Genomic DNA, 13,461 nt, shown 5'->3' with positions numbered 1-13,461 from the left:
CAAGATCGTCAAATACCAAGGAGTCACGAACCCAGGCCTCTGCGCAAGCAGAAACACTGAGCCCAACCGCCCCGTATCACCAATCCGTGTCGTCAGTCATGCAATCCATCGTAAATCCAAGTCATCAGCTGAATGTCACCGTATGCCCATAACCCAAGTTCCCCCTTGATTTTCCATGAACACCTTGAAATCAAATCGCAGAATAACGCCAAAGAAGCAGAAGATCGTGTCAGGTCTCGCCACTCAGCTCGTGCTGGTGCGAATGATGTGGCTTGCGTCGCCAGAATGCCAATCGGAGACGACTCCGTCGTTTTACCAGTTTAAAGGGGCCCGAGTGACGCTCGCCGGGCTCGCCCCAAGGACGACCTCGTCCATCTTGTTTGGAGCTGCCCGCGGTCGTCGTGGATTGCCCAGAGCTGCCGGTCCCATTGCCCGCAGGCGAGCCCAAGTGCTTGCTCCCAGCATCGTACGTGTGTGGGTCAGATGCCCGACGGTTGACCGGGTAGACGGTACCGGTAGACTCGTGATGATTGGAAGTCGCAGGACGGATGTTGGCCCGGCTCCACTCTTCATTGTCGCTCCGGCTGACACTTTCCCGAGCAAATCCTTTCTCGTCACTATCCACCGTCAGGAAGCTGGTCGCATTGGTAGCCGGAGAGATCGGCGTCATGTTGTTGCTGTAAGTGCTGACGCTGTGGGTGCGAGTGCAGCTGTTCCGTTGAGAACTCGAGAGGCCAGACATGCGTCCCGAGGAGCCAGTGTTCGCGTGGCGACGGCGACACCCGGTAGGGGCTTGCCGTGAACTGCTGGGTCGTTCCGCCACGCCTTCAATTGAGCTGTTGCGGGCACTAGATGGCCCGGACGTCCCGCCGTTCGTGGCGGACGAATTAGCCAGGACGGCCGTGGCCATCATGGTCGGGTCGGTCGACGAGCGGTTGGTGTCTGAGGCTCCGTCAAATGTCTCACTCGGCCGTACTGAAGGCGTGGTGGAGAAGTCATGGCTACTGGTGCGTGACTCTCCGGGAGTGGACACCGTTGCATGATCGGGCACAATACCGGATGATTTGCCTGACTCTATCTCCGTTGGGAATGGACTACCCGTGATGTCCATAGACGGACCGGGCGTATCCGGTGATACCACAGGGCTGATGTTGTTCTCATTGTAGTCACTGGGTGGCTCATCCGAGTTCACGGGCGAGTGCACGGCCCCAAAGTAGTCTTCCGGAGCCGCTTGCAAGGTTGGTTCGCTGGTAGGGAAGGCGGGCTTGATCGGGGTGTCTAGGCCCGGGGTTGCCACCGGGGCGCGCAAGCCCTTGAGACTTCGAATAGGGCTTTGCGTGCGCGGAGAAACCACCTCATCTGGACGCAGATCGAGTAACAGTGTCTGTCTGCTCTTTTCTCGGTCGGCAAGCATGTGCCATCTGAACTGGTTTCCTCGAATATGATCCACCGTAAATTTTAAGTCGGGAAGGATATCCGAGACCCCCTCGAACAGAGGTAGCGCAAAGATCGACATGAAGCCAATCTGGCCGGTGGCAAGTTTGTAGATGTTCCCGAGCTCGGGGGGCCCGCCAAACAAAGCAGTCTCCATTCCCACCTCTTTCTCCATTTCGCCCTGATTGGCGAACTCCTCCTGTAGGATCTGGGTCCACTTTTCGGCAACATCCCACGGCCGCGCCACATTGCTGATGTCGGCACATTTGATCAGCAGACCGCACACGAGGGTCTTGTAAAGCTCCAGATCTTGCGGCTTCCACCCATCCGTGGTGCAACCATTCTCATGAAACCGCTCTTGCAGTGACCCTAATCGCTCCATGAACTTCTGGTGAACGCCCATATCCGTGGCTAGGATGGAGCTGATCAGCAATTTGCGGAGCTGGCGATCTTTGAAAGCGGCCGGCCAGTACCGGCGCAGAATTTGTGAGAAGGCGGCGCAGTGAAACGCTTCCAAGACGGAGTTGTCGTTATAAAGTTGAGCCAAGGGAGCATTCAGCTTGACCAAGAAAAAGTTGTTTACGCCCGGGTGACCGACATCGTGACCAATCGCGGAGATCAGCAAGGTCAGGGTGTCAAACGGCGTGAGCAGGGATGCCATCGAGCATTTGTCGCCCGATGCCGGGCCGACCGATCGATAAGGAGGCAGCGCGCCTATGTGGAGCAAAAAGCAGAAGACGGACTGCAGAACGTCTATGGCATGGCGGAAATTGTGGTAGAGGACGAAGGAATTATAGGAGGCGCGACAGGCAAGGAGGAACGTCCGAAGTTCACCTAGAGAAGCCAGCCCATTGATCAGCTGGCAGGGCTTTTTGACAAATCTGGAGAAAAGGTTATGCACTTACCCGGTGTCAGTTGCCACTTCCCAAGGTCAGGAACCCTTAACGCATGCTGGAGCATTTCGAAGGCTCCCAAGACCAACTCATCGTCAGAGAACCCGTGAGCGGTGAAGCTCCACTGTCCAATCTGTTCTCTAACGAGTTCCGCGCGCTCGGCGCGGACATCCAACTCGCGGTCCTGAAACTCTTCAATGACCTCTTCTGGATTGCAAATGCCTTTCATAAGTTTGGAAACCATCGCCTCGCGCAGGTAAGCATACGGCTGCTCATCGTGCACCCCCACCCACGAGTGCTTTCGCGTTTTCTTCCTCGACAGGAAGCGCGCGGATTCTCGCAAGGCAGTTTTACGGGTCCGGTAAGCATGGACCACCAGAGCCTGCGCTCGACAGCTGTCCAGCGGGGTTACGAGAACGTCGACAGCGCCGGCATCCAGGCATTTGGAAATGTGTTGCGGGTCGGGAAGGGTGGATATACTAGGTGGTTGGTCGGTAGGGGCACTGGTAAGGTCGCCGGACGGAGGGCGCAAGATGGCAACAGGCACGATCAGATTGGGCAGGTCCTGCACTTGGATATCGGTTGATAATCCGGATAGCAATTTCAGATCATATGCCCCCTCCCAGTTCGAGGAGAAGGTGAATCCACGGCGCAGCGACGCGGGCGAGGGAGGCGATACGTCGGCCCACGAGCCACGACTCGCTCGGCGGCGATGTAGGGCCGGTTCTTCTCCGTGCAGATCTATGTCGAAAAATGCAAAAATCGGCATATATTTGCTACCCGCGCCGTCGCTCAACTCGGCTAGTTTCGTTGCGATCGACGCGCCGGCTTGACAAAGATAGATACGTTTACAAACCCCCAACAGCACTCGGACGTCCGATCGAAGCGACTCCGGCTCTTCGAGCAGGAGGGCTTGCGCATCCGGGTCCGTTACAGGGTCCAGGGTATTGTGATCTACCCATCGCTCCGACCTGACGCGATGATCGATGTAAATGGCAGAACAGTCGATGCGATCCATGGTGTCGTTAGGTATCGTGGTGCCCATCATCCAGAGTCTCGGCTTCGAGGGTCAGGTCTCGGTGTAGTCGCAGGGATGAGAAAAGGGGAGGAAGATATAGCGAAGCCGACTTGAACTTAGGCTCATATGGTAGATGTGGTCTGCGAATGGGGTAGGATTGCTGGTAGTAGAGGTAGGAGAGAGGATCGCGGAGCGAAACGAACGGCCGGTAGATTGAGATGAATGAAGCGAGGGAACGTTGTGTGAAGCGAAAAGAAGGGCGGGCTATAGAGACTGCAGGATCCAGTCACTCTATGCTGGGATCTGCTTTCTTGCGTCAGCGAAACCTCAGTTCAGGGATACACAGGGTGCGGTGTATGCACGCGACAACCAGGGCCGACAGGGAGTGAGAGGCAGCGACCCGGACAGGCTATAGCGGCGACGAACCAGCGTCATCTGCGGCGCGCACTCGAACAATAGATTTGTTCGCTGCAGCGCGGACCACCAGGAACATGGTCGATGGAAGTCCATCCTGCGAGAGTGCGGTGCAGGAGGGGCGAGGAGGCTCCCAAGTGAGACAATCCAGGTCGCTTTGCACCCAACCGCATGCATACCTCCAGCTGGCGGTCGGCTATGGTTGCCACCCGTGCATACAACCGGCTGGCTTTGGGTCACTCACAAGTTTCTAGAAAATCTCTCAAGGCAAGAATAAAAATAGATATCCGGAGGAAGAAGTCCAAGCACCAAGCAAGAATCAAAGATCAAAGTAATAAGAGGGAGTCGAAGGACGGTTTGAGTAAAAGATTGAATGACGGGCAATTGCCAGTGGATAGTGGTCTGTTCGCGGGCAGCGGTTTAAGGTAGGTTCGTCACCGATGGTGGAAAATGGCGCCCGAACCAAGTCGACCCGAAGGGGGAGCCACCGAAATCGCGACACATGCAAGATTCGGCTACAGAGAAGGGAGGAGATTGGCGAACCCAGGAAGTAGGGCGAATCTTAGGGCGTCATGGTGGGCCACGGACACGGCCAGGCGGAGACAGACACGGAAGAATAAAAGGTTGGTAGCAGTAGTGGTAGTAGTAGATATAGGAACGTGTGAACAATGAGAGAGTGTGGATGAGTTTGTAAGTGGGTGTGGGAGTGTGTGGAGAATGTGATTGTAAGAGTAAGAGAAGGAAACCAAAGAGAAAAGCAAAAGGGAAGAGAGAGAGAGAGCGAGCGAGAGCGAGAGCGAGAGGGAGAGGGAGAGGGAGAGGGAAGGGAGGAAGAGAGAAAGAGAGAGGAGAGAGATTGGAGCAGGCAGTGAAGGGACGGACGGGTGGAGAGAGAGAGAGACAAGAGCCAGAGCAAGCCAAAGATCGATCGGGACCGACGAAGGGGCCGCACGGGTACTCTTGATAAAGGATTAGGTAACGAGAAGGGGATCGACTTCAAGCTGTGCGTGTGGCCGTTGCGCCCTTTGGTAATAGATTTGATTGTGAGGTAATTGATTGATCGATGGGATTGATTGATTGATAAGAATGGAGTAGGAGGGGAAGAATAAGGTAGATGAGAGAGATCAGAGATCGAGGTAAGGGAACAATTGGAGGGGGAGGAGGGGAAGAGGACGATCGAATCGTGTGGGTTGAGGAGACGTCACAAAGGGGACAATTGTGGGGAGAGGAGGGAATTGTAGTCGATGTAATCTGTAATCTAGTACTCGTGGAGAAATTGGGGGTGGGAGAATTAAAGAGTAGGAGAGAGGAGAGAGAAAGAGAACCGGAAGAAAGAGAAAGAAGAGGAGTAGTAAGTCGAGTAAGAGACGAAGAGTGAGAGTGAGAGTGAGAGTGAGAGTGAGAGGACGGGAAGTCAGTTCCAGACCTTCAGGCAAAGAAGGGGGCGAGAGAGATTTGGTTAGATTAGTTTTTAGTAGTTGTACGGGGGTGGAGAGAGCAATGACGAAGTTGTTGGATTGGAAAGTGAATGGCTAGCGAATCCAGGGTTTGAACCAAAAGCAGTTCGCAGATGGAAGAGCTGAGCGATAAAGAGAGAGGCAGAGGGAGAGTGATGATAAGGTAACTACAACTTGTATAGTACTACTACTGAACATAGTGCTTGCTGTACCTACGTAGTAACTGTGAACTATACTACTTAACTCCTTCTTTGGGTTTTCCTTTACCCTTCGCTCGGTCTTCCAGAAGGTCGCGGCACCCGGCGGCGGCGGCTGCGGGCGTCGTCAGAGAACAACTCCGATGGGGCCAGACAATTGGCCTACTGGGCTAATCTCCCTACCTTACATTCAGCCAGGTTCCTGGCCATGGATGGATGGGTGGTGGTGGTAGTGGTGGTGGACTGGTGCTTGCTGCTGTACTGGTACTTAAACTAAAAGCAGCATCGGCCCCCCGTCCCAACAACAGAAACTATTCCCTCCGTGTATACGATCGGCCCTTCATCCCCACTCCCTGGCCTCGTTCAGGTCCGGTCGGGTTGGGTCTAGTTCATCATGGGGTAAGTGGGAGGAGAAGAAGAAGAAGAAGAAGAAGAAGAAGGAGCTGGAGCTGAGAATGACGCTGATTAATATCTGACTAGCTAAATATAAGTTATCCAGACAGTAGATGTCCATAAATCGGAACCTACCGGGAAAGACGAAGTGCAATGCACTCAGTCAGTCAGTCAACTGGAACACCTGAGCAACAACCAAGACGGGGAGAAAATAAAAAAAGACGAGAATTACACTCAGCTGTAAGAGCACACACACAGAAAGAGCAACGAGTGGGGCAAATGACGCTTAAGCAAGCCATCTCATTAGTTCGTGTCGTGCTCTTCTAGAATCTCCCGGGCGGAAAATGAGTGGAGGAAAAGGGATTCCATCGCACCACTTAATTTAATTAAAATGAGGCTTTGGCTTTCTGGCCTTCTCTTGGGCAGTGGGCAGTGGGCAGTGGGCAGTGGGCAGTGGACACTGCACTGCAGCGGGCACAATTGCAAATACCTTCGGTCATCAATATCATCATCATCGTTGGGAGTTTTCCTTGACACCTCTCCATATTTAAACTCCATGGTTTATTTTTTTTTTCTTTTCCCTTTGACTAGACTTTTTGAAAGAATTGATATTACATCAATCCCCCACCCCTCACCTTTCCCCAATCCCATGCATAACTTACAGAGTACCTAGTCCAGTGATCGAACGTGTTGTCGATCCCCGCGTGTAAGCGCATGAATCAGAAGGGAAAAAGCCGCGAGTCATTGGCAGGTCTTCTAGAACTTCCATTCCACACACACACACGCACACACACACACACACACACACAAACACATACAAACACTTATACACGGACATGGTCACCACACCTTGATCTTGACATCAAAGGTTCTTGTTCACCTATGTTCAACGGTCCTCTGGAAGTTCGCATCGGGAGGGACAAATCGAACGATACTGAGTGAGAGTGGCAAACCCCCCCCCAGTGACGTCGACCACCGTCCATGATGTGATTTTTATGTTGTGGTACAGAATCCCAACAATGGGAAGCAGATCCGTCCGCCTTCAAACCGCGGGTGAGGGTTCCAAGTTGGGGCTGACAAGGAGGAGGGAAACCGGCTCCTTCAACCGAACCCGAAGAATTCGGGTTCTCTGGCTTTCAATTTGAGACTTGGGGATTGGTGGGTGGCCAGGCTAATGGTCGGAAAATAAATGTATGTTTTCTTATTATGATAAAGGGAAAGAAAGATAAGACAGGGAAAGCAAGAGAGGAGAGAGAGACATACGGTGACAGAGAGACAGAGAGATGGAATCCACCGGGCGGAACGGGGTCGGTTTTATGCAAGGAGCTTCGACCACTGCTGTTCTTGCTGCTGTTTGCTGTTGCTGGTACTGATGCTGCCCAACAACCACCACCACCCTCCCTATTTATCTGTCTCACGTGTCACCTCGGATGGTATTTCAATTCCCCCAACCCTAGTTGAACAGTACTTCATTCATATTAGACAACTAGTCAATTGGGCATGCCAACCCCCAAAAACCCTGAGTGGGGAGTAGAGCACTACTTCTCAACTCAACCATATGCAAGACATGAACGCGCGTTATGTCTCAAAGGGATCGTCAGGCTGGATTTCCCGGAAATATATTTCGGTCTTGGTCTTCCCGCCGCCAATGGAACCCACCCACTTCTTTACTGGTTCCATTCAACTGCATCGTACATCCTCCATCTACTACTGTATCTCTCTGCATACAGGTGGAATTTCTAGGATACTGATCCTGCCGACCCAATCCCTGCTGCCTATTTTCTTCGGCAGTTTCCGTACGGTACTCACTAAGTACTGGACCCAGTCCTTCAGTTGGTGGGCAGCACTCAGGCCGCCAAGCAGCCTCGAGGACCTCCATTAGCCCCGCATCCAGACACTGTACTTGTCAAAAGGAAAAATCTTTCTTTATCATTCGTAACCCGCCCTGGTTGGGGTCAAGAGGATATTTAATAACAAACATTCGAAATTCCAATGCCACATGAGAGGGAGGCCATTAATCCATCCCACGGAGCGTAATCACGCAAAACGCAAATGATAACCTGGTATAGCAAGCACGATGCAAAGGAGACAAGTAAGACAGAGGTGAAGAGAAGCATGGCAATACATACACGGAGAGTTCTAGTCCACGAGGATCGCCCGTATTTACCTTACCAGAAATAGTCCCAAAGTAAATGCAAAGAAGAAGGGGAAAAGAAGACTATGGTACATGGTCTCGTGGGTCTGTGGCGGCTTCCTCCAAAACCCTCTCAGGAAAGTAAGTTCTTCAAGGAAGGACTGGCGCTGGCGCCAGAGCCGCCATTCGTTCCACCATTGTTCGTGTGTCTACCCGTGCTCATCAGATTCGGCCCTCCACCGAGGGGCGTTTCGTCCGGCTTCACGGGAGGGGTCGGCCCTCGAGGGTCAACGTGGGCTTGAGATATCGGGGGTGACTGGGCTGGTGCCCCGAGGACCCGATCAACGGAATACACCCGCGGCGGTGGCCCTCCATTCAGGGCGCTGAGCGTGTGAGAGGGTGAGCGCCGGACCATCGTGGCCTGAATATCCGGTGGTGAAGCCGAAGGTGCATACGGGCGGGGCCCTGCAGCGTGCGAAGGGCGAGGCGACAGCATCGAGGGCGGTCCATAGGGACTCTGATGGGCCGAGTAGGGCTGGGGCGGAGGAGGGTGTGTGCTTGCCGTATAGCGAGGAGCGGGAGGCGGAGGAGCATGGTGCGCTGGACCCGGTTGGTAGCCATTGATGTGGTGCGCTGGTGGGGGCGGGGGCCCTCCTCGATACCCAGGCACCGGTAGACCATTGCGCAATCGGCCATCTGCATAATCATTGGATCGCTGGTCATACCAGTCAGGCCCATTGTGCGAAGGCGTGCCTATCGGTCTGGCAAGAACACTGGGCTGAGCCGGATGGGCGTGGGCGTGGTGTGATCCAGGGCCATACGGGTGGGTATGGAACTCGCGCATTGGAGGATTCGGCAGGACTGGTCGAGAAGCGGAATATGGCGACGGTCGAGGTTCGGGCGATGGCTGAGAAACGGGCTTCTTGAGGTGGCACTTGTGGCATTCCACTAGCCCTTGCGATCCGTCTGCTGACACCGTACCGTTCTCTGGAGATGCGTAGTCGCCGTTGAGCCTGGGCAGACTGGTTTGAGATGGCTTGCGAGAAAGGTAAGGAGGGCTGGCCGATGCCGTGCCGGGATATCTTGACTCATTTAGACCAGCTCCATTCAACAGAGGCGTCCGAAGGTCAGTTGTGCGCCGCGATTTGTCGATCGACCACCATTTGGGCGTGCAGGTGCTGGAGCAGCGAGCACACTTTCGGGCAGAATTGCTATCGGTGGCTGGGCGAGGAACATGGTTTTCGGAGTCGATAACCATTTCATCTGCTGCATGCTCTGGTGATGCCGGGATAACCTTGTGATTGTCTCTGGTAGTCGTCGACAGGGGCACCACACCGTTGACGGTCGAGACACGGCGACTCCCAGGGTTTGTTGCAGAGTGATGCGATGCACCGGCAGACTGTTGTACGTAATTGGCTCTCCGAACAGTCCCAGTCAAGCTCAAGTCCGCTTGTTTGTAGACTTGCGCGTAGCGCTGCAGCGCAATCAAGCCCGCTTCCTCGGTTGGCTCGCCAATCTCATGCACAACTGCGGAAACGGTATGATGAGGACACCAGATTCCGGCCGAAGCAGACCCATACTCATCTCCAAGTCGCACGCTGCTCACGGTATCCCGCCTGGAGCTCTTCACGGGCGTGATATCGAAGCCAAACTTGTACTGCGCCTGGAACGCACACCCAACATGGAAACGGGCGTTGCAGTTGCTATAATGGCATTGCACGCATGCACCTTTGTCTGTCTTGCAGATCTTACATACCTCCCGAAACCTGTCCGCAGGAATCAGTCCAAAGCCTTCGGCTGGCTCAAGCTCCTTGGAGTTCCCAAACTTGATTTCCGGAGTCCAAACGGCACAGGCGACGTGAACCCAATTATTACCGGCAGTTCTCTTGAGCGGCTCGCGCGGACCGATCGGCTTGCCTACATCTTCCTGCCGCTGCCGGTAGAGCTTGATGGCCTCGGTGAGTAATTCTTTCTCGAGTCTCTCCTTCTCACGATCGCGCTCGGTCTTTTTCTTGTGCGTTGATCTCGGCGCTTCCATCAATTCATGTTCCGTCCAGGTCACTGGGCACAAGACGCATTCGTAGCAAGTCGAAATCATGGGCTCTCGGTCATTCGAGCACATATCGCAAAGCCATTTGACACAGTTACGCGATGGGCTAACACCATAGCAGCCGCGATGAACGGTCAGTCGGCAATCTCGGCAAGACAAGTGCTGGTCTCCCATGGGCTCCATCTTGTTGCAGATGGCGCATGGGAGCGTTTTCGCCTTGGGAGGATCAGGCATGATTGGCGGAGGTTCCGGCACCTTCTCGGTCGGTGGTTTCTTCTTCGGCGCAGGTGGTTCCACAGATGTCGCTGTGGAGGTTGTAGCACTATCCTTGTCCGTGATTCGTCCCTTTTTCTTTGTGGACTCCTGTTGTTGTACCTGGGGATTAGCATTTACCGGAACACCTAATGAGGCTGCCGTAGCCGCTGTGGCGCTGTTGATGCTGATTGGAGTTTCGGTTGAGAGAAGAAGCTGGGTCAAGAGCTCCTCGTCTACGCGGCGGCGCCATGACTTGTTACCACTCTGCGCAATCTTCTTCGCAACCTCATCGACACTCTCCCACTGAATGCCGTATTTTCTCCACAGGAGAGCACAACGCAGACATAGAGCCACGGTGAGCTGTGGTCCCTTATCTCGTTGCTTAGAGGAGGGTTCACTAGGTGTTGTAGTGCCAGGCGGGACTCCTGGCGCGCGTCGCCATTGGCGTGAGGTTCGTGTAGAACAGAATTTGCACTGAAACCCACGCTTTTTCTCCACGGCCTTCTCGTTATCATACGCCGAGTCGTCGTGATCATCCGCCACATCATCTACCAGCTTCGCAGCATTATGTCGCTTGGCTTCTTTCTTACCCCGCCTGCCTTCGTAGCTTCCCCAGATTTGACGACCGCGCGGGGTCTTCTTCCACATGTAGTAGAACCGGACGATCTGGTAATGCGGTACGGTCCCAACGTGCTTGGTGACATTGCGTAGCTCCGATCCAAACTTGGCAACTCCTTGTTCAAATAGTTTGACTTCTTCCGGGCGCAGGTGGGGCTCCTTGAGGTCCTTGTATTTGTTGACTTGCTTCAACTTCGTAAGAGCCGCCTTGACATCAAAGCTGTTAGAATAGAGCAACTCAAGAGCTTTGTCGAGGAAGTTCGTAGAATACCCCTCCACTCCCAAGTCAGGAGCCAATGCCTTGGCTTGCTCCATGTAATTGTCGATAAACTTCTCCCTGTCGGCAGGGCTGAGATCAGTGCCCGGCATGTCGTCTTCTCCGCGGGCTAAAATCTGTCCTGCAGTGGGCATTTTGATCATTAATTCGGCGGTACGCACTTGCTTTCCCGCTACTGGTACCGGCTCATCCTCACCGCGGCGCACGTATCCCGCAGGCTCGTCCAGCACCCATTTCGGCCGGTTCGCTTTTTCTTGTTTGGCAGCCTCGATCGCGGCAAGCGTTTCCTTTGACAGCTTGGAATCCTTCCGACCGCTGCCGCCTCTCAAGTATTTCTTCTTGATATCGATCGGTTTGACATACTCCACCGGCCTACCATGCCACGGAATCACCATTGCCTGGTGGCGAGGCCCCAATCGAGAGCTCGCCCGTGGATATATGCGGTCATCGTAATCGAGGGCGTCTTCAACCCGACAGTGAATCCCCAAATAGCGGTAAGGCCACATCCTGGCCTGTGCCACCTGTTCCTTCGTAGCTGGTCGGACCTCCTCCTCGACAGGAGCTGGGGTGCTGCCTGTGGTGGCGTTCGCCGCGGCGTTGGGATCCTCCTCTTCCTCTTCCACTATTTCCTCTTCACCTTCAGGGTGCGGCACCTCCCCGAGCAGCGGGGTGTTCCGTGCCTCCAGCTTTCGTTCCTGCGCTCGACTACATGCTGCGCAGGCCCATGCGAAACCTCGTGCAGGCTTCTTTGTCAGGACGGGTCGAACGCAGTACATGTGATAAGTGTTATGACAGACAGCGCAATCCACCGAGTCCGTACTAGTATATTCATTAGTGTCACGGTCTCCTAATCCGAATGAAGAGAATTGGGCTTTACTTTGCGGCATATAAACTGCACCGTTTGCACGTCTTCACGGCACTGGTTAACTCCTTCCGTCTCCCGATTTCGACCAGGACAAACTTCCAGCGTTCATCCAAGACTTTCTTGACATTGCCGGGGACGTTGATGACCTTGCTGGTAGGAATTACATCGTAATAGCGATGGATGTACCGGTCGAACATCTTGTCGTACCAAAAGCAATCCCGGGTTTTCCTGTATTCGTCGAAGTCCGAGATATCGGACAGGTGGGAGATGTAACATTTTCCACGCAGGGAGGTGAGTGGACAGGTATCGGAGTGCATTGATGCGAAGACCAATCTCGTATCTGCGACCTTCCGTTGGATGTCACGTGGTCTGTAATACCAATTCACGCGTAACGCCTCGATCGGGCCCGAGGCGGTATTCTTGGAGGGGAGAAACTCCATAATCCGCGCCAAGTAATACGGTTCGCCTGGCGGTTCACAGATGAGGTAAACATGGTCTAGCGCACGGCCTTAGCATCTTTTCTTCCAGCCTCTTTCAGACACCCGGCGCGCGCTGATTGACAAGGAACGTTCGGAACACAACAATGAGAACTCGGGAGGAGAAGGACTAACCATTTATGGCAAACGTAGTGCCATCATCCGCTATGAGCTTGCCATCTTCCAAATAAGCGCCACGCTCCTCAAAACTGACCATATTCGTGTCCGGTTGGTGGTGACTGGCTCCTGGAGCAGCCGTAAATATTTTCTTCGCGGCACTTCCATTGGCCGTGGGAGTGCTCGTCGAGCTAGCTGGTTGTTTTCGTTTTCTGGACGAATTTCCTCCCCCATTGGCATTGGTCTCGTCAGGTTTGGCAGAAAATGACGATGTGCCGGGAATGGAAGGGTTTGGTGCGGCGGTGGGAGTTGCGCCATTTGTCGCCGTCAGACTCTTCCGTGAGCTTGACGAGGATGCTACTTTCTCGGCCTCGACTTTGGAACCATTTACAGGATGACCTGCCACGCCACTCGTCCGCTTAGTGGATTTGGGCGCGGGTTGGGCAATCTCCAAATCCATGTCGATGTCGCGATCTTCCGCATAATTGGGACGTGGCGCTGCATTGCGGCCTCTTGAGCGGGTGCCATATGGAGCCGGCGTCGTAGACGCGCTGGGCGGCTCAGTGGCTGTGAGAGTGGCCTCGGAGGCCGGTGAGGCAGTAGCCGCGATAGAATGCGGTTGCGATTGCAGATCGTTCCCGGTGGCGGCCCCTTGGGGCGTGGGAGACTCTGCGGAACCCGTCCGAGAAGCAAGACCGGGAGTAGGCATTTGACGGACTGCAGAAGGAGATGATGAACTGAGCCTCGCAGTGTGCTGGGGCTGCAGTGACTTGTGAGGCGGTGACCTGTTCGAGGCCATGACCAAGCCTCAGGCAAAATTTCCAAATAAACAAACCAAGTAAAATGGCCGTGGTGCCTCCAGC

At 54.2% G+C, this 13,461-nt stretch overlaps 2 protein-coding genes across 2 annotated transcripts; both read right to left on the bottom strand.

The window, feature by feature from the left end:
* Positions 1 to 5: 5 nt before the first annotated feature.
* Positions 6 to 3,623, bottom strand: pdeB (3',5'-cyclic-nucleotide phosphodiesterase PDE2). Its single transcript, XM_025641245.1, has 2 exons — positions 2,340 to 3,623; positions 6 to 2,268 (listed from the first exon to the last, which is right to left on the bottom strand). The coding sequence occupies exons 1-2, from the start codon at positions 3,373 to 3,375 to the stop codon at positions 230 to 232; spliced, it is 3,075 nt and encodes a 1,024-aa protein (XP_025493150.1). The 5' UTR covers positions 3,376 to 3,623; the 3' UTR covers positions 6 to 229.
* A 4,450-nt stretch (positions 3,624 to 8,073) lies between these two features.
* BO82DRAFT_280679 (DNA-binding E3 ubiquitin-protein ligase SNT2) lies at positions 8,074 to 13,397 on the bottom strand (the record flags this gene model as incomplete). The annotated part of the gene is made up of 3 exons (XM_025631313.1): positions 8,074 to 11,959; positions 12,018 to 12,501; positions 12,617 to 13,397. The coding sequence occupies 3 exons, from the start codon at positions 13,395 to 13,397 to the stop codon at positions 8,074 to 8,076; spliced, it is 5,151 nt and encodes a 1,716-aa protein (XP_025493149.1).
* Between the last annotated feature and the right edge of the window lie 64 nt (positions 13,398 to 13,461).

The sequence above is a fragment of the Aspergillus uvarum genome (genome assembly GCF_003184745.1).
Source record: "Aspergillus uvarum CBS 121591 unplaced genomic scaffold BO82scaffold_19, whole genome shotgun sequence".
NCBI classification, from domain to species: Eukaryota; Fungi; Ascomycota; class Eurotiomycetes; order Eurotiales; family Aspergillaceae; genus Aspergillus; species Aspergillus uvarum.
Note: the sequence above shows the minus strand (reverse complement) of the source record. Positions and strands in the feature narration are given on the sequence as shown.

Bases quoted from the DNA above. Each gene is read 5' to 3' on its own strand.
- pdeB (XM_025641245.1), bottom strand. From the start codon at position 3,375: ATGATGGGCACCACGATACCTAACGACACCATGGATCGCATCGACTGT. The intron at 2,269-2,339 runs GTAAGTGCATAA...TGGCTTCTCTAG, and splicing joins GAAGTGGCAACTGACACCGG to GTGAACTTCGGACGTTCCTC.